This window comes from Mytilus trossulus, chromosome 10 (genome assembly GCF_036588685.1).
Source record: "Mytilus trossulus isolate FHL-02 chromosome 10, PNRI_Mtr1.1.1.hap1, whole genome shotgun sequence".
Classification (NCBI taxonomy): Eukaryota; Metazoa; Mollusca; class Bivalvia; order Mytilida; family Mytilidae; genus Mytilus; species Mytilus trossulus.
The window spans coordinates 27,981,998-28,005,569 of NC_086382.1; the positions used below are offsets into that span (position 1 = coordinate 27,981,998).

The following is a 23,572-nucleotide window of genomic DNA, read 5'->3' on the forward strand; positions in this document are numbered from 1 at the left end:
TATAAAAATATTAATTTGACTTTTCAAAATTCATATAAGCGATATAAAGAGTCATATGTATACACGTAAATATAGATATACAAATGTATTAAGATAGCGAGCTCGTGTAATTGGATTTATCTAAGTTTACTTCAAAACCAATTAAATTGTTGGAAGTTGCGCTGGGGTACTGTTACGCCACCTTTTTTGTATAGTCCATGCATACCGTTTCATATATATAGCGTAGGTAAAAATGTAACCTTTTCCCATATAGTTTGGGTTTCATGTGCTGTCAAAGTGTCAAAAGAGAAAAATTGGTTGATAAAACATAGGGCCACCAAGAAAGAATACAGACGAATAGAGAAATGGATATTTATTGACCTTATCATATATTTTGGACACACCCATTTCATATGTTTTTCATCTCTAGCTAAGCGTTAAATTGAAGTTCACATGAACACGTACAGATTCAATGAAGTCGAACTATTCACTTGCAAGTGAATAATTCATCATCAATGTTTCTTAGCTTATTTTGAAAAAATGAACCATACTGGCTGCTCAAAGCGGATTCTTATTTCACTATTTCACTTTCATTCATGATTGAACAAAAAAATAGTTATCTTATCAATATCATATATGTGAAGCACGTACTCCTATTCTTATCCAAAAAAATACGTACAGGGCTCTAACGAGGGATGGTACATTTAACTTTATTAGGCAGAAAATAACATTTCTTAGAAGATAATAATAATGTTAGATTCGTGATAGTAATCCCGTAATAGAAATTCACAATTAATAACGCATTGCATAATGGAAATAAGCCCCAAAAAAAACATCATAAAAAGGCCAGATCCTGCACAGGTCATAAACCGACAAGTAATTCATCCGGCATTGCCTCAATACACATATAACTTCAATGAATTCACAAGCTGTAGTATAAATAGTTTGTAACTTTCCTGTTATAACTAATCTATGACTATGTCTACTATCAGATATTTTTAACCTTTAAACATGTTAATTTAACCAATGAAACGCTAGGCGTCGTAGTAAGACACGTACTGTTTTGTGTTTCCATGTTGAAAATATGATTATTTAACCTTTTCGGGTAAGTAAAACGTTCAGTTTCTTTATATTTTCCGTTAAACAGCACTCTCCTAGAAGAATTTAATAAAATGATTGTCAAATTAGTCTCTTGATTATTTAATTTCATATCAACTACCAATATGTATGGCATGCCAAATTATCATTAGTCATACCACTATTATGATACAATGATCTACTACTAGTATATGTTTGAGTAGCTATTGGTTGTTTAATTTTTTAATCATGTGACCTGCTTAAATACCGGAAATGACATCATTGAACAACTTGCTCCAAGCAGCAATTAAATTCGCTTCAACATGAAAAGTGCTTTCAAAATCACAGGGGTCCCTGATTCCGATTCCTTCACCGTTATACTTACATGAAAGTCTGTAAAAAAAATCCAAATATCCCTACCACTCCCGGTTCCCAACCAAAATTCCCAATTTCCCTAACCCACGCCAACCCTCTCAAATCTAACGAAACAAGTACACTGATTTTTAAAAGGGCTGGGGAAATGAGGGACATATATGCCTCAAAATATAAATTTGAAGGATAAAAAGTATACTAATGGTATAAGGACGGGGGAAATGTGGGACATATATATGCCTCAAAATAAAAATTTGAAGGATTAACAATGCACAGTACTTATACTCCCGTTAAACAGAATTGATTTAAAACACCCTTCCAGCTGAATTTGAGTAATACTGCTTAAGACAACCCAGTTACTAGTATGCAGTTTTGTAGTATTTGCACTTTTGAACTCAAACTACAGCGAGTTCCCTTCGAGACCATTGGAGGCACCATTCCAACATTGCTGGGAAATAAATAAAGTACTTATTTGTTATCTTCTATGGAACTCATTTTTTTTTAATTTATAGAGGCTGAATACACACTTGCACTCTTCCGGAATAATTCATTGTAAAAAGTTACTGTTCTAAAACTATTTTCACCCTAGGAAATTTGGTTGATTATATAGGGATTCTCTAAAGAATGACTAGAACCCTCCCCCCCCTAATTTATGGCAGTCATCGGACCCCCATCTTATGAAAAGTTCTGGACCCGCTACTGTAAACCAACATACACAGACATAACTAGACAAAACTAGACAAGCAAGCCCATATCCTACTATCATACTAAGATGCACCATTTGTATGACAATATTATTGTCATACAAATGGTACATCTTTAACAGTAAAGTTTAGAATTACTGTCATGACTGTGGACATGTGCGAGAAAATATGAAAAAGAAGACGTTAGAAGACAAAGTCACAATATTGTCTACGAAGACGAATATTGTGAGTGCTAATAAAATGAAATATCGCAGTGGAATTAAAATTCAGACCATTGGCGGATCCAGACATTTTCAGAGTCTAAATCCACCCCTGCAGACTTCAACGAGAAAGGAGAATATAAATTCGATAGCTAAAAATGTTTCGGTGAAACGGATCGATAAAACAATACTATTTAAAAAAGAAAATGTCGCAAAACATTATTTATATAACTATAAGCAGTAGTAGCAAATTCCATGTGTTGGTATGTAAAACCCCAAACATTCGCACAGATCAAAATTCTAATTGCAGGTGCACAAATATATCTTGAAAAAAACACGGAAGGTACGGTTTTGTTGTTTTCTGTCGAGCCGTTTCAATTAGTGGCTGCTTAATGATATTATGATGTGACGATGACGAAATAAGAATTGACCCAATGTGTCGCCCGAGACGACGCACATTTGTCTATGTCAACGGACACAACAGTACTTGTTTGTTCTCAATGTTGTATCTATCATGTCTATAAAAAAACATATAATTCCTACAAAATTATATGGTTTAATGCTAAAATCGTAAATACAGGGGGAAAACTTGAGTTGCAACACTTTAGAGCACAGTTTCTGGTTTCTAAATTTTGTTTCGTCAATCACGGTCACAATTAGAACACTACGTTTTCTTATAAAATCCTGATAGTATTTCCTTCTTCCTTTTCCGTGTGATTTATTTTCGTTTCAATGAGAATTTTCAATTTGTTTTATCATAATATTTCTCCTACGTCTGTTTGAGATTTTTTAACTTGACTGATCGTGGCTGAACAAACAAAAATATGTAAAACGATGCGAGACAATCTAGGAATCTTGTTTTTGTACAAAATTCCACTTCAACATGTTCAACATGTTCAAGGCGAACCTGACGAAATAAAAAATAATGAAAATTAGACAATAAAAAGCTGCAACTCACCTACATTTATAACAAATGATTAACACATATATGGTTTTCGTATATCCTTTCCACATAGACAAGATTCTATTCAATAAGAATTTTAAACAAAATAATTTGGCCTTTGTAAATAAATGTACAATAAATTCATTTCGAAATGTTCAGATCCGGTAAAGCCTCGGAAACTGAAAAGTTCCGTCCCTAATCGGATTCCATTGACCGTCGGCAGTAGACATTATCTGATATGTAAAAAAAAATGTATGTCAGCATAAAGTCTTTCTTTTCCTGTGGAATAAACAAGTCTGGAGGCCTTCGAAATCACTTGATGAACAAATTTGTTAACAGACACACGTATGTCACTGTCCTATAACAAATCCTACGAATATCCCGAGTCGACTAGACTTGAAAAAGTAGTCCCGTTGTTAAATAGTTAAATTTAGGTTCATCATGGCCATCTTGTCCCGTTGTTTTCATATATATATGTTCATGCTATACCACATGTATTATCGTAACTACTGATGATGCAGACAATGCAATTTCCCTGATCAAGATCAAAACTTTATAGCCCTGTCAACGACCTAGTCCTGCAGGCTGTTCTGCAAGTCCATCAAAATGTCATGTCGGGGTAACCGGAACTCAAATTTTAAGTTCCAGCGAGCACAACAATTGGTTTATATTTTTAGATCTGTAGTCATGGTTACGCAAGAGTCCCAGTAGCAAGCGTCAAATCTCGTTCAGGATAAAATATATCGCAATAGCCACTTCGCCAGTGAATTGCCGGCCTTTTTTTGCTATCTTAATAGACATATTTTGTCAGTCGGAAAGGCGGATACTGTGCGTGTATGTTTACGCCCTTGTTTACTCATGAAATCAACACTGACAACATTTGAAAAATGCACGTCCTCTATAGTATATGATAAGCCAAAGTAGTACTAGTTTATGTCAATTCTTCTTTTGTGAAAAGAAATTTAAAAATTCAAAGAAATTACACATGTATGTATGTACGTACTTTTAAAGCTACACGCGCAGTACTATGGAAAAAATGACGGCGCGGAATAATGTTGTTCAACGTTTATGATAACGTTTGTAACCTTTTTATATGACCATTTAAGGGATATTGTTTAATGAATCACAGTTTTTAACTTATCTCTATATGCTCTAGGAATATTTAATGGATTGTTACAGGTATATCTTAATTTATGAAACGCTACACAAACAAAAGTAAATCGTATCAAGACCGAGACCAACACATATCTTGTAATTCGTTATTTTTCAGTTAAAATATGACCTGAAAAGTGCTCCTTACTTGTTTCTAATTTTAGAATATAGTTCGCAGAAGAAATCTATTTTTGTGTAGGGAAATTTCGATGATTAAAATTACCTATTTTTAAGGATTGGTATATAATACCTTGTATATATCTGGAAAATGTTCTATCCTTCTTGATGTAACATGATTCTGTAACGTTGAAATGTCTTTCTTTAAAGCAGAGAAGAACAAAAAAACGATATAAAAGTCAATTTGAAGTATAAATAACACAAGTAATTGTGAAAAATAATCTATTTAAAGACTACAGAAAACCAAGTTACTAATGTATTTTTAAAAAGTGGAAAATTGTAGTTGGGAATTTCCACCTCTGTTTCTAATTAAAGCTAGGGAATTTACAAATACCAAAATATTAAACGCATGACTATTATCTGGCTTTAATAATAGAACTATATTGGACTATAGTATTAAAGTTTTCTCATATATAATACTATATGTCATATAAAATTGATATGAATAAAGTTTAAAGTGGCGACCGTGGCGTTTAATTTTTGGGGAGTGGGGGTACATATATTTGTGACGGAATATTCCGAGCCCTGTTTACCTTTCTTTGCAATGATTTTTTTTTTGCCTTTCTACACATTTATATCCTGCATGTTGTTGAGTAAACTATTCATTGTCATGCTGTTTTGGGCACGGTTATTAATATATTTTCAATCTCTCCTTTCGAATATAAAATGATCGTGCCTATAAACTTCAGGTTTCTTCAAATAAGGAATTGTATATTCTCGGGGTGGGTGGGTGGGAGCCTACACTTTCTTTTTAATAGTACAATATGCTATGGCGTGTCGCTGGAATAGGTAACATTTTCCAACTTGAATATATGTAGCTATCAAAAATGTACGATGATCCGGTCAACAAATAATTAAGTTTCCATTACTCGTAATATATGATGTAATGTTTTAGTGTTCCACAAGTTTTCCCTCTTTTAGTACTTTTGGTATTTCACTTATCCAACGCACCACACGAACCTCAACCAGAGACATACCAGTAATATTATATGTCTATGCCTATATCAATATGGAAAAAGGTTACATTTTTACCCACGAAATTTTGAAAAGGGTGGGTAACAGAACCACAGAGGCACTACTATCAATTCAAAAGTATTTACAATTTACCCAAATAATAAAGTTGTAGAGTTTGATTTATTATATGATTCGTTCCACTAGCGCTGCCATTGAATCAAAACTATTGTGATCAAGTCAGTCTTATTGATTTCGTTATAGACCTGCTCCATATGAAGACAAGGATTTGTATAGTAAGAACACACTATACAAATCCTTGCCGAAGAATAACAAAATCAGAGATCTATACTAGTATCTAAATAGACTGTGAACAAGTCTATATGCTTGCGAAAATAGGCGAAAATAAAGGAAAACAAAGACACTATTATCGGCACTTGGTAGAATTTAATGACTTGAAATAATTTGACACTTGAACACAATATTGGGTATTTCACATGATCAGCTTTTAAGTTTTCAAAAACTCTGGTCAAACTTGGTCTTTCTTTAGGTTTATTGATGTTCTACTGAACCCTCAACAGCTCAGTCATGTATATGATTCTGATCTCGATAATATAGATTTATTTCTGATTTTTCTTCTACTTACCTTACGTTCATTGATTCAACTGATGCTCAATACTAAAATGTATCTGACTAACTTGAACTATATTCTTGTACGTATTAAAATTAGTCGATTAAAATTTAAGTCCCGCCCAGTAGCTATATATATAATATTATAGGCTATATGAAAGTTCGTTTTTTTACTTAAATTTGCATAAATGCACATTCACAGTATCATATGAGAACGTTTAGATTTAGTGAACCAGCCATAGAAAAAAATGTTTGATTGCCCTAAACCTACCATCCAAAAAAATAAATATGATTCTATGTGAGTTACGAATCAAATACGAATTTCCTCGATCTCCTATCTATTAGTAAAGATTACTTACAGATCCTGTATTGTAGATGTAAGAGGACAAGTTCCTAGCCGTGTGTGAGACCCTATAGTCCGTCACTCATTATCATTCACGATTTTCCATATAGCCATCTCAGTCTATTATACTAAGTTAGTATTTTTTTAAAAGTCCAAGTAGCCATATATTTTTATTTATTTGTACCATGTATGCATGTAGGATGTACGTCTATACCGAGACTAGATATAGTAGTCTCAGGTCTATACAATGGTCTTCTCGTGTCGACGATCAGTTACCGTCAGTTACCAGATAATACACATGTTTATTATCAATGTGCCGCTCGAATATAGTGTAAGTGAAGATAGAATCCTTAAGGCTTTGTTTATAAAGCCGACACAAATGATTCATATGTCCGTCTTGGTGTATAGTAATTTAGTCCTCACAAGCTTCCTTTGTCCGGATAATAGGAGTCGTTTCAGGTACTTTTTTTTTGGTACTAGCATGTCCTAGAACTTTCGGATGATTTGGGTTTGTTCACTCTATTATACTATAAAACCTGTGAGTTTTGTCTAATGATAAAAGCATCATTGTTTTTTTTCATTTTTGAACACAGGATCAGATCTATTCGTCATCGATTATGACGGTATACCACCCACTCAGGCCCCTGAGTTGTAATGATATCTTGGTACCTAGAGACTTTTTTTACACAATCCATGTATCCATAAGAACGAACTGTTTAGCTGTTAATTAACTTTAAAGTTCATAAAATATCTTTACAAACCATAGGTATCTGGTAGTCCAAATAATTACGACGTCTGGCAAGGCTATTTTAATTTTTTTCTGGGACGCCTTCGAAAAAAATTAAAATAGCCGTCCCAGACGTCATAATTATTTGGACTAGGTATTTGGGGCATGGACCCCCCTTGTTTGGACCGCACAAAAAAAAACCTTTTTTTTCTTGGGGCTCGTATGGATAGTAAAAAAAGTGATTGTAATCGACTAGCAATGGATTGTTGAGACTTGATATATGATACACTTTGTAACTGAATGTCCACTATATATTGATAACAGAAAGGAGTTTTTTACTGAAATTTCTCTTAATTTTGAGTTCATTAGTACAATGAAAAATTCGGAAAATTTACCAGATTTTTTTTTTTTATTGAATTTTCTACTGTAATAGGGGACTTCGTCCACATATAAATATTTAGGAAAGTATTTATCTAAAAATCTAGAGATGAGGAGAAGTTCAAAAATAATAAATGCAAATTAGCCACAAATATACATATTTTGAGTGGTATATGATTTGAAATGGTATAGTTTAAAGATATTAATTGTATTATCTGATTATATCCTGGCCTTTTATAGCATTTTCAATAGAATCAAACAATGTTGTTTTCTTCAGTATAATAGTCTAACGTAAGGGTACCCAAATTGCACTGAGTACCTAAATTGCACCTGTTTAGAAAAAATAGCAACGGAAATCTTACAAGATTTCCTAGAGACTAAAAATTTTGTATTTTTATGATTTGAAACAATGCACGTCTTTTAACATAGTTAAACATATTTATATATACACAAAATATTCACAGTATTTATCAACAGATGGACTGTTTACTAAAAAGGAAAATGTACGAAAACGTCATCATGCGACGCCATCAAAACGTCATCTTTTTAAAATTAGCAAATACAATAATTTCTAAGTATCCATTTCGTAAAATATGAAGAGTAAGCAAAATATTTGAAGAAATTAAACAAAAGCTGGGTTATTAGACTTTTGACGATGGAAATTTAAGCATGGTTGCAATTTGGGTACTCCTCATTACAGAATCATGGATAGTTTGGAGGTTGATTCAAATCCATTTTTTTATGACTCAATATGAATTAAAACTTAAATTGGTGTACCTATATAATAAAGAAGGATAGGGCTACAAAATAAATACATTAAGGACATTTATTTCTTGATCATAAAAAAACGTAGATGAAAAAACTGTCAAAATAGGTGCAATTTGGGTACCGTCACGTTAGATGTCTATAATTTATGTCTAATCTTACATTCTTGTATGTAATGTCATGAAAGCTCTTTATAGGGCCCTTTAATTGGAAATAAAATATTCTTATTCTTATTCTGTTTATACATTGTAGAAAATTGTAACTAAATAATTTAAATAAAAAAACACCAAACATTTTTTTTTTTAGTGAGGTCCAAAAACGGGGTGTAAATGCCCCAAATACCTGTGATTCAAACTAGAAATTGGTATCAGCACAGGAGTTTGAAATCCTATCAATAATGTGGTAAAAATATACCAAAGTGGACTATCACAGTAGAGCTTCAATTTTGTACCTAATGATAAAGAAAGATCCAAAACAACTAATAAAGTAACAAATAAAATTTGAAATGGAAAAAAAAATGTTTTTTCTGAAATTTTTATACCCTTAAGAAAAATGTTTATCTATATTTTAATGTTTAAATGACAGTAAGGTGTTCATGTCTGTTTGTCAAGTACCATATGACATTGAAATAATTTTCATGGTTCATTGAATTGGTCAATGTCAAGTTTTTGTGATAAGAATAAACATGATAAAGATAAGAAGATGTACATGACATGATTGTCAATGGGACGACTCTCTGCAAGACAAAATAACACAGAAATTAGCTACTATAGGTCACTCTACGGCCTTCAACAATGAGAAAAGCCCAAAGCATAGTCAAGGTTTGTCTCTATAATCAATAGATTAACCTTTTTTTCCGGTCTATAGAATATTTGAATTATAAGCATTACTTTTTGCAAAACTTTGTTTTAAGTAAATTTCATCATAAAATCAAATTTAGAGTAAGGTATAAAAGGAAAATGGGACATTTCAGCCTCATTTTCCATCACCAATTTTACACATTGTAGAATATTTAAGAATATGTGTTTCTTTTCAGAATTTCTGCTGATAAATGAAAATATAAGCAAGATCTGGCAAAAAAACTGATAAAAAAAAGTCAAAAAAATAACCAGGAGTTGTTAGCTAAAAGACAAGAAATAAGAAGAGGGATAAACTGATAAATTGACAGAACATATACATAAATATATATCATAGAGGTCAGGAAAGGGAAGTGGATAGCAAGAACAGACAAAAAACAAGATAGCACATAGATAAGCAAAAAGAAGGGGATAACATAAAAGATCAACAAGGAAAAAATAGCATTTAGAAAAGTAAGAAGAGGTTAGAATAAAAAGAACCCAAAGAAGGATTGAAGATAAATTGGAAAAGAAAAGAACAGAAAAAAAGAGGAAAGTATAATCATAAAAGGAACAATCAGTGAAGTTCTTAGGATTATTATATGTCTTGACAAGTATTAACCAATAAAAAAAACTGCCCTTATATTGATTATTGGACGGAAGAAGATGTATTTATGAGCCTGTTAAAGAGAAAAGAAACAAGATACATTTTTTTTATTTTGAAGAAGTGAATCATTAGAAGCTCAGTAGACAGTATTAACCTATGAGCTTAAGCAATAAGGAAGTATTAAAATTCAAATATTTTAACCATATAAAAATCTTTAAAAAACCATCCTGATATTAATGTAGGGTAAATATTACTGAATAATAGAGAATACAATAATTAAAGCCTTAAACTTTGTAATCTCTTCTCATTTGAGATAATGTGACAAATGGTATTGCATAAAAAACAAATCATAAACAAAGATTTAGAACCTTGGTGGTTATATTGTTTGAAAAACAGTTCAGTAGTTGTGGATGAAAGCCTGAAATCTATTCCTGTAAAAGAAATGAAAATAAAGCTGAAAAAATACTAAGTGAAGATTTGGATGTTAAATTAGGAGCCACTATTGTTGTGCTAAAAGTTGGAAATATTGCATCAAACAGAGATGTGGAAATGCTTATCAATATGATCAAGGAAGATGATATTGATTTAGGTGCACTAGAATGTGTAGAAGAGGTTCAAATTAATCCACAACATTACATATTGATTGGATTCAGGCAAAAAGGAATGAATAAGTCTGATATTGGTTCTGTACCATCTTGTTATTCTAAAATGTTTGCTATATCTAAACATATCATACAAAAATTTACTACTGAAAGTTCGATACCAACCTATGTAGGTAACGAGGGATGCTTAGCTAATCTACAGGACACTTCATGGAGACTTGCTGAATGGAAAAACTCACTAAGAATTCAACATCTACACTCAGTGGAAGATATTTCCAATTTATTGCTAAAATTACTTGGTGGGGAAAATATTTTAAGCATTCAACCCTTAAAAGTAATTGAATTTATAGATTTATATTCTAGCTCTATTAAAAGTAATATAACAACAGTACATGAAGCTGTTATTTTGAAACTTTTACATGTATATGAATCTCCTATAAAAGAAAATGAAAAACATTGTGCAAGCTTAATATTGTCAGATAGCAGATTAGACATGTTAGAAGAATGGGTAAATATCTATCCGTATAGATCAGAATTACTAAAACACTTGATTGCTTATCCTACTAATTTATTCGAGAAATCAAAAGGAATATTGAATGCAATCAGATCAAATGTCAGGAAAGGTGGTCTTAGGACTTGTAAAATTACAGAATATTGGAAATTTTTTGATATAATTTGTCTTAATTTGGATTGTGACATCTTCAGTACAAATATGCATACATTGAAGCAGCACTGGAAAACATTATATAGATCAATCATAGAATGTTTTTTCTGTGATATGAATAATTTTGAAGACTTACTGAGAAACATAAACATTGGAGCACATCTCTTATCAAACAGCTATACTGCTTTTAATTCTATTCACCATTACCAGCAGATAAACTTCTCCGAATTGAGAAGAAAAAGTAACGTTCATGATCAGTTGATTGAATTTTTAAGTACAACAAAACATTCTGAGTGTATGGCTCTGGCTTTGAAAGTTTTAGATACATTAAAGTCTTTCCCGATTGAAACTGATATGAAGATAATTATAGATGCAATAATAAAGAGTGTTTGCCAAAGTGAAATGTGTAGGAGTATTATTGAAATTGAAAGGGGAGATTTTCTGCTATTAACATATCTTGACAAACATATTCAACTACAACAACATGACCAATGGAATATTTTGGAATCTATTGAACAACTTTTACTTTTATACACCAAGAATCTGTGTACCAGTGCCATTGCAAAGTATATCAAATCAAGAGATATTATTGAGATTATGATGGGTACAGAAATAAATGAGTTATCCTTTGACATACATATATTGAAGAAGCACATACTTTTACCAATATTGCTTCAAATCCAGGATAAAAAAGAAGAAAAACAGATACTATTACAATGGATAAATAGTTGTGATGCTAAATATCAATCTATTATAAATCTTAGTGAAACTGCACTTGAACAAATTATAAGAATGACCAACTGGAGCATATTTCCCCAAAATTTGTCTCTGAAAGTAGTCTTGACAAACAGTAAATTAAAGGAGCAAATATTTCGTGAATTTGTTGACAGTAACTATAATGAACTTGTTAGAACAAGTTGTCATACACATGATAAAAGGATTTGTCAGGCAATTGTTGAAAAAAGTTATCTTACACATGAGGAAAGGATTTGTCAGGAAATTGTTGAAAAAAGTTGTTATGAAGTTAATAAAAACAACAAAACGTTGAACATGATAGAAGATATTACAAGACAAGGATACCAGAGTTGTCTTGAATTTTTAGAAATTGTCACTTGCAAGACCAGGGACAACTCGTACAAAAGCTTTGCTGATACTAAGGAGAACTTACACAAAAGCATTGCTAATACTATGGAGAACTTACACAAAAGCTTTACTGATAAAAGGGCGAACTTACACAAAAGCTTTGCTGATACTAGGGAGAATGCACACATAAGCTTTGGTGATTCTAAAGAGAACTTATACATGAGCTTTAGTGATACTAAGGAGAATGTACACATAAGCTTTGGTGATTATAAAGAGAACTTATACATGAGCTTTGGAGGTACAAGGGAGAATTTACACATCAGTTGTGCTGAGACTAGAGAGAACATGTACAAAGGCTTTGCTGACATTAGGGAGAACTTGCACATAAGCTTTGATGATACTATGGAAAATAATTTATACCCAAGTTTTGGTGATGCTTGGGATAGCTTTCACATTAGATTTGCTGACACTAGTGAGAACCTATACAAAAGCTTAGCTGATAGTAGAGAGAACTTACACATAAGATTTGCTGATACTAGAAAGAACTTACACAAAAGCTGTGCTGATACTTGGGAAAATTTATATATAAGCATTGGTGATAGGAAGGAGAACTTTCATATAAGCTATGCTAAAATTATGGAGAACTTACTCAAAAGCTTTGTTGATTCTTGGGAGAACTTACCCACAAGTTTTGCTGACACTAAGGAGAACTCATACAAAAGCTTTGTTGATTCTTCGGAGAACTTACCCATAAGTTTTGCTGACACTAAGGAGAACTCATACAAAAGCTTTGTTGATTCTTCGGAGAACTTACCCATAAGTTTTGCTGACACTAAGGAGAACTCATACAAAAGCTTTGTTGATTCTTGGGAGAGCTTACCCATAAGTTTTGCTGACACTGAGGAGAATTCATACAAAAGCTTTGTTGATTCTTTGGAGAACTTACACATAAGTTTTGCTGACACTAAGGAGAACTCATACAAAAGCTTTGATTATGCTAGGGAGAACTTGCACAAAAGCTTTGCTAAAGCTATACATGAAGACATTTATTTACAACTTTGCAAAGACAAAGTATTGCATTGGTCTTGTGAGTGTTGTTCTTACCACCATCACAATTCAACACATAAACACTTGTGTCTTGGTAAAACGTTTTGCATTCAAATTGAGAACAGTATATGTCATTTTGAAAATAGGAACTTATCAAAAAAGCATTTCCTATGCAGATGCCATGAAAACTTGTGTTCTGGTGTTACAGGCAATATACATTTACATCATAAAAATGAAGGAAAATTATTTTCATTGGAAGAAATTGCTGTATCAAATAGTTCAAAGCATATTGTTTTTGAAGACTTTCAAAGTGAACATATACCTTTTGTCAAAGAGGGTAGGGTGACTGAGTGTCAATTAACTTTAACAGAAAGGTTTAATGCAGTGTTAGGAATAACCTTCACCGTAACTCAATGCATAATAGCTTTTCTACAAAACATATTGCAAAGAAATGATTGTAAGAAACAAGAAACTGATTGTAAGCAACAAGAAACTGATTGTAAGCAACAAGAAACTGATTGTAAGCAACAAGAAACTGGTTGTAAGCAACACAAAACTGATTGTAAGCAACAAGAAACTGGTTGTAAGCAACACAAAACTGATTGTAAGCAACATGAAACTGAAGAATATGTAAGGAAACAAACTGCAACAAACCTATCCCTTGTTTTTGGTATCATTTCCTGTAATCAAATACTTAAAAATATTGGGAAGGAAAAAGAAAATGTAAATATACAATGTCCTGGAAAGTTACAAAAATGGTTATCTATTCATGGAAATAGGAAACTTGAGAATATTATACAAAAGGACAAATTAATGGATTTATTTGATATATTGCAAACAGACAACTCTAAATGTATTAAGAGTGAATTGTATAATATCATTAACCATAACAGCATATTTAGAAATGATGAAATAACAGCATACCCAGTTAACGGTTATAATGGAATGTCAAATGAGATATTGAGAGTTGGATCCTTGAACAATTTTCCGTCTGAAAACAGCCCAAGTCTGATTAAGCTAGCTAAATATGGATTTTATTATGAAGGAAAGGGAAGAGAAGTTACCTGTTTTTCATGTGGAATTAAACACGACGATTGGTCATATCGATCTAACCCTTTGGAAGTACATAGACAAATATCTCCATATTGTGAATATTTGAAGACACTTACACCTAGACCCCCTTCAGAGATTATAGAGAGTGACTGCCGTCACAATGCTACCCCAAGAATGCCAACTACTGAGATTCCATATCAGAATGGTATAGGTAGGTATATTTAGAATTTGCATGTTTGTTCATCTCTTGTTAAATATTTTTATGGAGAAAAACATATCAAAGAACACGTTTCATTGCTTAGAATATACAATGAGTAGATGAGCATGATCAGTTTACTGTATAAATTATATATTTTGTATTAAACTAAGAAAGCAATCATTTTGAATTCTGAATATTTTGGTATGTAATTTCTCAAAAAAAACAAGAAAGACACATTTTGCACCTAAAATTTTCTTTTTGTCAATATTGAAACCATTCAGAAGTGTTGAAAAAGTTTTAAAATGTCTAGTGTTTTATCTTTGACATTTATACATATAGGATGTCACATTGTTGATATTTCAAAGACAATCCAATAGTTTCACTTTTCATTTGTGGCCTTTCAGAGCCAAAATATTTATCAAATGATGTTTATTTTGATACATGATATTAGAATGCAGGTAACTGTATAGTATTTTAATCTTGGCCTTTGTAAAACTTGATTTTATTGTCCAAATATCAATGTACCTAGCTCCGCTACAAGTTGCTAAGTAAACACAATTGATGACTGTAAAATCTTCCATTTAATAGTTTTTATACGACCGCAAAATTTGATATTGCTATCACGTTGGCGTCGTCGTCTTCGGCATCGTCGTCGTCCGAATACTTTTAGTTTTCGCACTCTAACTTAAGTAAAAGTGAATAGAAATCTATGAAATTTTAACACAAGGTTAATGACCACAAAAGAAAGGTTGGTATTGATTTTGGGAGTTTTGGTCCCAACATTTTAGGAATTAGGGGCCAAAAAGGGCCCAAATTAGCATTTTCTTGGTTTTCGCACTATAAATGTAGTTTAAGTTAATAGAAATCTATGAAATTTTGACACAAGGTTTATGACGACAAAAGAAAGGTTGGTATTGATTTTGGGAGTTTAGGTCCCAACAGTTTAGGAATAAGGGGCCAAAAAGGGACCCAAAAAAACATTTTTTTTGGTTTTCGCACCATAACGTTAGTATAAGTAAATAGAAATCTATGAAATTTGAACACAAGGTTTATGACCATAAAAGGAAGATTGGTATTGATTTTTTGGAGTTTTGGTCCCAACAGTTTAGGAATAAGGGGCCCAAAGGGTCAAAATTGAATAATTGGGGTTCTTTGATATGCCGAATCTAACTGTGTATGTAGATTCTTAACTTTTGGTCCCGTTTTCAAATTGGTCTACATTAAGGTCCAAAGGGTCCAAAATTAAACTTACTTTGATTTTGACAAAAAATGAATCGGTTGGGTTCTTTGATATGCTGAATCTAAAAATGTACCTAGATTCTTGATTATTGGCCCAGTTTTCAAGTTGGTCCAAATCGGGGTCCAAAATTAAACTTTGTTTGATTTCATCAAAAATTGAATAAATGGGGTTCTTTGATATGCCAGATCTAACTGTGTATGTAGATTCTTCATTTTTGGTCTTGTTTTCAAATTGGTCTACATTAAAGTCCAAAGGGTCCAAAATTAAACTTAGTTTGATTTTAACAAAAATTGAAATCTCGGGGTTCTTTGATATGCTGAATCCAAACATGTACTTAGAGTTTTGATTATGGGCCCAGTTTTCAAGTTGGTCCAAATCAGGATCTAAAATTATTATATTAAGTATTGTGCAATAGCAAGTCTTTTCAATTGCACAGTATTGCGCAATGGCAAAAAATATCTAATTACACAATATTGTGAAATAGCAAATTTTTTTTTAATTAGAGTTATCTTTCTTTGTCCAGAATAGTAAGCAAGAAATATCTAATTGCACAATATTGTGCAATTGCAAGAATTTCTTTTAATTGGAGTTATCTTTCTTTGTCCATTCAGTGATAACAAGCATCTTTCTTTCTACCATTCAGTGATAACAAGCAGTTTTTTTACATCTTAATATTTTATGATGTATTTAAATGAGTAGTTATTGTTGCAAACTCCATTAGAAATTTTAATTGAGATTAGTTTTGGAATAAGGGAAAGGGGGATGTGATTAAAAAAATTGGGTTCAATTTTCTCATTTGAAATTTCATAAATAAAAAGAAAATTTCTTCAAACATTTTTTTGAGAGGATTAATATTCAACAGCATTGTGAATTGCTGTAAGAGAAAACCAAAATTTTAAGTTCATTAGAACATATTCATTCTGTGTCAGAAACCTATGCTGTGTCAACTATTTAATCACAATCCAAATTTAGAGCTGAATCCAGCTTGAAAGTTGTGTCCATATTTGCCCCAACCATTCAGGGTTCAACCTCTGCGGTCGTATAAAGCTACGCCCTGCGGAGCATCTGGTTATGTTTGGAAAACTAAATTGAATGCATTTAAATTTTTTCAAACACAAATACTTACATGACTAACATGACTTTGTCATTTTCAAATGAAAGTTTGCAAAACTCTTTGTAACGTAACATTGTGTTATAATAAATATTACAGGAACAGACTCAATTCACACATGTACAGATGCTTATGGACCTCAGATGACAGTTGCAGTCCAATCTGTTGATAGTGGACTTTTTGGATCATCACTTTCGCATCGTAGCAATAACCTTGTGACTAGTAATTCAACCTCTATATCTAGTATAAGTCAACGAAGTAGTCGTGCTAGCGCTGATAGTGGATTTGGTAGTAGTGGTAGTCATCTTTCAACAGACCATTCATCATCGGCAAGTCATACTTCAAATCTGACAGTACCACAGCTTCCACCATTACTAGAAGGAGGTGAACACAGTATACAGAGAGTTTCAGGACCTGCATCCAGGGACAGCCCAGTACCACAAAATAACAGGAAAAACACACCAAAAGAGAAATACCCAGAATATATACCTATAGAGAGGAGAAGAGCCACATACAAGAACTGGCCACCAAACTTGGACTTTCTTCACCCACTTGATCTGTCAGAATGTGGATTTTTTTATTCAAGTATGAACATAAATATATGTCTTTTTTGATTAGTATTTCAATATCAAAATCATTATTTTGAAACTTGAATAAATTATCAAAGAATAGTTCCTTTACAAGACCTTGCAACTTTTATGTTTAGAGTTTCAATTTACTACTAATTAAAGAACTTATCTGAAAAAAAAAGAATATATAGCTTTAAAAACAATGCTGTTTAAACAATTACAATGAATAAAGAGGGAAATGAAGCATTTTTGGTGAACTACTTATAGCTAGAAGTTGTGACCTATTAAACTTGGTGTGCATACTTGAACTATTAGTTTGAGATCATTTATTGATGTTTGCACTTATTTACTTACAGATTTTGGTGACTGTGTCCGATGTTTTCACTGTGGTATTGGTAAGTTTATTTGAAAGTACTTTTGAATAAGAGCTGCAGTTATTAAAACTTTTTTTTTTGAAAGATTTAAGTTCAAGTATAATTTATCCTCAAACAATGTATCTTTTTAAATATAAAAAAAAACTTAGTCTATACAGTACACACATTTTACTGTAAAATGTTGTTTACTGCTTAATATAGGTTCTTGAGCATACATGCATTTTATATCAAAAATGATATTTTATCTTAATTGAAGGATATATTTTGTGCCTTGACATGACATGCTACAAATACCTCCTTTTATTTCCTTAGGCCTTAGGAATTGGGAATCTGATGACAATCCATGGGTAGAGCATGCTCGTTGGTCAAGGAAATGTCCATACTTACTACAGAGGAAAGGACAAGAATTTATTGATAGCGTTCTCTCTGTACTTGGACTTCAGACGGTATGTATTTAATGCATGATATAGACTTGACAACTTTTTATAGAAAAATGTTGTTTCAATGTATAAAACTCATGAATATATATAAGAATTATAAGATAACTTGCATAATTAAATTTTTGGTGAAGATGAAGGGAAGGTTATTCAAACATTAAAAAGAAAATGAAAATCATACAATTTTACTAATACAAGTAATGATCACTTACATCTTCAAGTAACAAGACTTGTATATGTGATACCCCTGACTGACTGTAAAGTGGAGATGCATGCTCATGATGGCATAATTTTTCATTTTTTTTAGTCTTATATTCTGTAGGTGAATCAATCACTGGAAGTAGATAGGGTTTCCAGTTTAATGTAGCTGTATGGATGTGTTGTAACAACATGTACTTCAAACAACACAATGTCCATTGAAAGGACGATGTAATGCTTTTAAATTCAGTTGTTTTAGAGTTTCAGAGGTATTTTGACATGAACTCATATGAAACTTAGAAATTATTCCATGCACACATTGTGTTTTCAAAATAAGCTAAATTGCAAATTATCAAGGTGTTTTGCATAAAAGTGTTACTGTATTTTTTCAAACTATTGTATTTAATCAGAAATTTGTGTGTAATTTTTTTCACAGGATTCAGAAATTGAAATGCAAACAGCTAATGCAGGAACAGAACCTGCATCACAAGTGTCTTCTGGATATGGGACAGGTAATTATTACTGTATATATACTGGCAATTTCAGCAGGAGTAAGTGCTGAGTAGTGTCCTGTTACTTTGAAAATACCTTTAGACTTTTTTATGTGTTAAAACCTCTACCTTTACATAATTATAGATTTGCCAAAACTAGATCAAGTGAAGTTTATTTAGTAAGGTCAATTTTTCTGTCAATAAAAAAAAAATCCATGGTATTTACAATGCTTTTCAAAGGGAGGTAACTTTCAGGCAAGTTTTTGAGAAGATTAGGCCATCTTCAGAAGAATTTTTGCAGCTATCTTTATTCAAGGCTATGTAGGTATGTAGATAATGAAATAGATATACAAATATTGTGAAGTAAAATCCCAAAAAAAATCTTGGCAAAGTGTTATTTATAACTTTGTTAAAAGACAAAGGAATTTAAGTCTTATAGTTATTGCCCTGATAATGTTAAAAAGCAGGATATCTATTCTGCATTTTGCAGGTCCCATCCCCTATGCCCTATATATTCATCCTGGCTGTATGTCTTGAAATCCTTTGTCTTTATCAGTTTACCCGTTTCCCTCTTTAATACAATGTCCCCTATCTTGTCCCTTGCCTTGGCCAGAATCCTGTGGCAATCAGAAATGTATAATATAAAACATATATTTTGTATTTCAGCATCTTCCAATGACGTGAGAGACCCTATATCTCACCCTGCAGCACAGTATATCATTAGAGAAAATATATTTGGTGACAACAAAGAAAAACAAGTCAAAAAGACTATGAATCAATTGTTGCAGAATCATGGTAAGTTTCTTCATTGTCAAGTTAATACTTAACCCTCCCTAATATCCCTGATGTCACACATCAGCATATAGATCAGATGTACACTGGGCGTGTTAAAAAACATGAACGATGCCAATATGCTAGCAATTTTGGATGCATTCAACCTGTTAATCTATCTGTAACATGTGCACAATGACCTTTAAGCGTATATTTGGCGTACAGGAATCATACCTAAGTGTTTCTCAGGCGTTCAAGAAACGTATATTGGCGTATGCCTGGAGTTAGTCTAACGTAGATGGAATGCATGCTCGGAGGAAAAAAGTTTCTTGAATGTATTTGAGACGCGTCCCAGTCGTATCTTGGACGTTCTATTATGTAACACATTTGCATACGTTTTAGTTACAGTCAAATGATCTTGAAGCTTATACAACGTGCCCTAAACGTGTCTCCGCTTATCTGTAGCACGTCAAACGTGCGTGTAGTGTATATATAACGTGTGTGTAGCGTAAATATAATGTGCGTGTAGCTTACATGTATACGCTAGACACACGCTTGAGCTGGATGAAATTTTTATTCTGCTTAAAAATTTCCTCGAATTGTAGAGTTCTCCAAGCCTATACCTTTGTTTCATTGTACTTCAAAATTATGCAATGCGAGTTTAACGATTGCTTAGTGTTCCTCTGGCATGCAACTAACGTATCACAGACTTTGTCAACTTTCTCTGTACATTTGGTGAATGCCGGTCTATACGCTAATGTGTGACACCTGCATAAAGTCCTCTTCTCTGTCCCCTGTTATCAAGAAATGTTTTTTGCCCTGCTCTTCCCAAAATGTTGATGTTGAATAGAAAAAGTTTTGGTATTTATAAAGATAACAATAAAATTGATATTTGAAATAAAACTTTTGTTGACTTAACAACTGAAATTGCAATTCCATTTGAATTGAACGTGTGTTACCATAACCTGTTTTTTTTTGCTACTGGACATTGATTTTGGTACTGCAAATTGCATGATTTATATAAGCTGATAGATGGTTTAATGTAAGTAGATGAATTTCCCATTTGTATCAAGCAAAGTAAGCCATACCCAATCACCAATCTCTTAGTAATCAAAAACTAATTCATACAAACCTTAGTCAACATAAATTTGGAATACCATTTAGAAATTGAAAACTTGAGATATACCACATACATACACATGACATACATTTCATTATAAATACATATATATGTATATACATAAATTATTTTCAAAAAATACTGTGTTATTTGAACTCACAGTAAGTACAGACATAAGTCAATAGGTCTTCAATGCAGCAAGAAACTCCCACATCCGGAAGCATGCTTTAGAAGTTTTAGATAAACATGATTTTTACCTGTAACTTAAAATCTGAAAAAGCTCAAATGATTTTAGTTTCTCACTAGACCTATATAACTTTTTTTCTCTATATAATGGGATGATATACCAAATAAGAAACGATTTAAGGTGTTTCACTGGACCTATATATTTTTTGTTTCTCTATAGAATGGGATGATATAACTAATGACATGTTAGTCAATGCACTGTTGGAGAGTAAAGATATCATGGAAAACTTAGACACAAAGACAAATTCATTAAATTTATCAGAATCTGCAGTTTCAAAATCACCGGAGTCTTCTGATTCAAAGACTCCAAGTACAGGAACAGACGATAAAAACAAAGAGGAAGAAAGCAAGAAGTCACCTGGTAAGTTGCATTGTGGGTAGACTAAATAAGTTTTTCAACATCATATTTTGTATGTTATTGAAGATAATGGCAATAACAAGGCTATTATTGATGATAACTGTTTCAATATCTAATTTAAGTGTTCCTTGATAAATTCATTCTAGGTAAGACTTTCATGATAGTTTGCAGATTTTGTGTTTCAGATAGTTAAAGATTTATTAAATTTAAAAGAAAAGATATTTATATATATATGGTGTATTAATCCATGACACAAAATATGTACATGCTCTTGTTATAGCAAAATCCTTAGAGACAGTGCCTTTATTTCTGTTCTTCATCTGAAAGTCTTACAAGGTGTTTACATTTTGCATTATAACTGGTACTGAGAGGTGATCAACCATTTTCATTTTGTAAAAAGTAACAGTTTTATACTGTAAAGTTATTAAAACTACATGACAATTTAGATAGGATTTCATAAAAAAAGATTGTTTATGCATTAGCATTTTGGATATACAGCCATATATTATAGTGAAATTTTGTTTTCCATGGCCTGATTGACACCCCCTTGTACTGTTAACTTTATTACTTAATCTTACTTTAAACATTTTTCATTTAGAAAAATCATGTACATGACAAACACATATAAATACAGGGAAACAAGGTTTCCGTTATATTAATCCGTCTCCCTGTCAAAAAGATAAAGGGAAATAACTGCAAATAAAAAAGTAGATTTTTTTTTGTCAGATCTTTCCTATATATATATATGTACCAGCGTCAGTGTGTGTTTCCAGGACTTTGTCAAGACTGTCTCACCCATATGCAATCCTAACTTAGTATGTACGAACGACGCTATATGACAAATTGCTTTGAATCTACTAAAAATTGTTGTACTTGTTTAAACACGAGTAGATTTCCCTCTTGAGGTATTACTTAATCTTGCTATTGTAGGCCCAAGTATTTAGAGTTTGGGCAATTGTAGCACAAAACATTTGAACGCTACATTCATATTTCTTTAAAGATTTTGCAAGTTTTATTTTTATTTTTCAGAGGAGAACCCTGAAAAAATTCAAAAGGAAAATGAGGAATTGAAGGAATTGTATACATGTAAAATCTGTTTAGATGAAAGAGTTGGCATAACATTTGTGCCATGTGGGCACCTTGTTACATGCAAAACTTGTTCTCCAAAAATTCGTAGGTGTCCATTATGTCGTACTTTTATTCGTGGAACTATTAAAACGACTATGTAGTTTTAAAAAATCCCAATTTATGTGCTAAAATGACAGCATATTACCAAAAATAAAATCTATAGCTTGATGAAAATTAAAGCAATACTCAATAAGTTTGAATTTTTGTAAGTATAATTTAATGATTACGCTTATAATTTTTATAGAAGAAACACTTGTTGATTCAGCTGAATATTTTAACAAAGGTGATCAGAGTTATTACGATGCAATATTTTTGTTACGATTATTTGATTAATGTGCTTTTGTAGTGAAATGCAGAATGAGGCATTTTTTGACAATGGATAAAAATGCACTTGAGGTTGCTTATAGCTTTTATTTTCACTTAGCCTTAATAAATAGAAAGTTTGTAATTATGCAGTTGTCTGGTTAATTGTGAAGTCACTTACATTTGAGAGTTGTTATTACTTGTCTGATTATGATATTGCAGGTTTTCCCTGTAGTGTAATGTGTAGCTTAATCATCATGTGATCACTAATAATTGTGTTTGTAACATGATATTTATAAAAAAAATTGATCTCTTGCCTTTATTTGTAATATTTTTTCCAGATGAGCATCATACTGTATATATGTGAATTTGAAATCCTCTTTAATTTATGAGTCATATGTAAATATTTATTTATTGAGATAATCTTTGTATGTTTGTGTTGTTTATCATAATGACAAAAGGATTTTTGTTGTCCATTCAAACGGTTTTCATGTGTTTTATATCTCATCATCTTTGAATTAATGACATTGTTTTATTTCTTGTTTTACAAAGAAAGAAAATAATCTTTTATTCACATTAAAATAAATTAGATAAAAGTTGTCAATCACTTGTGAATATAATGGCCATTTGCTATATTATGTTGACAAACCCTGGTAGAATATTTTTTTAAAACAATTTCATCTAATTGTCATTACTAAAGTCATGACATATTGATTTGAAGATTCTTTTACACACCA

The 23,572-nt window shown here is 31.9% G+C and overlaps 1 protein-coding gene across 3 annotated transcripts; it reads left to right on the top strand.

Annotated features, from left to right (window-relative positions):
- The first annotated feature begins 974 nt into the window (after positions 1–974).
- Positions 975–22,760, top strand: LOC134687147 (uncharacterized). Of its 3 annotated transcripts, none has more exons than XM_063547167.1 (9): positions 975–1,084; positions 9,435–14,501; positions 16,940–17,425; positions 17,766–17,804; positions 18,096–18,229; positions 18,855–18,930; positions 19,576–19,704; positions 21,207–21,407; positions 22,434–22,760. In XM_063547167.1, exons 2-9 carry the CDS (start codon positions 10,391–10,393, stop codon positions 22,631–22,633), a joined length of 5,376 nt encoding a protein of 1,791 aa, XP_063403237.1. In that variant the 5' UTR covers positions 975–1,084; positions 9,435–10,390; the 3' UTR covers positions 22,634–22,760. The 3 variants fall into 3 exon arrangements, with proteins under 3 accessions (XP_063403237.1, XP_063403239.1, XP_063403238.1); XM_063547169.1 differs by lacking the exon at positions 975–1,084 and adding an exon at positions 7,071–7,151; XM_063547168.1 differs by lacking the exon at positions 975–1,084 and adding an exon at positions 7,076–7,193.
- Positions 22,761–23,572: the final 812 nt, after the last annotated feature.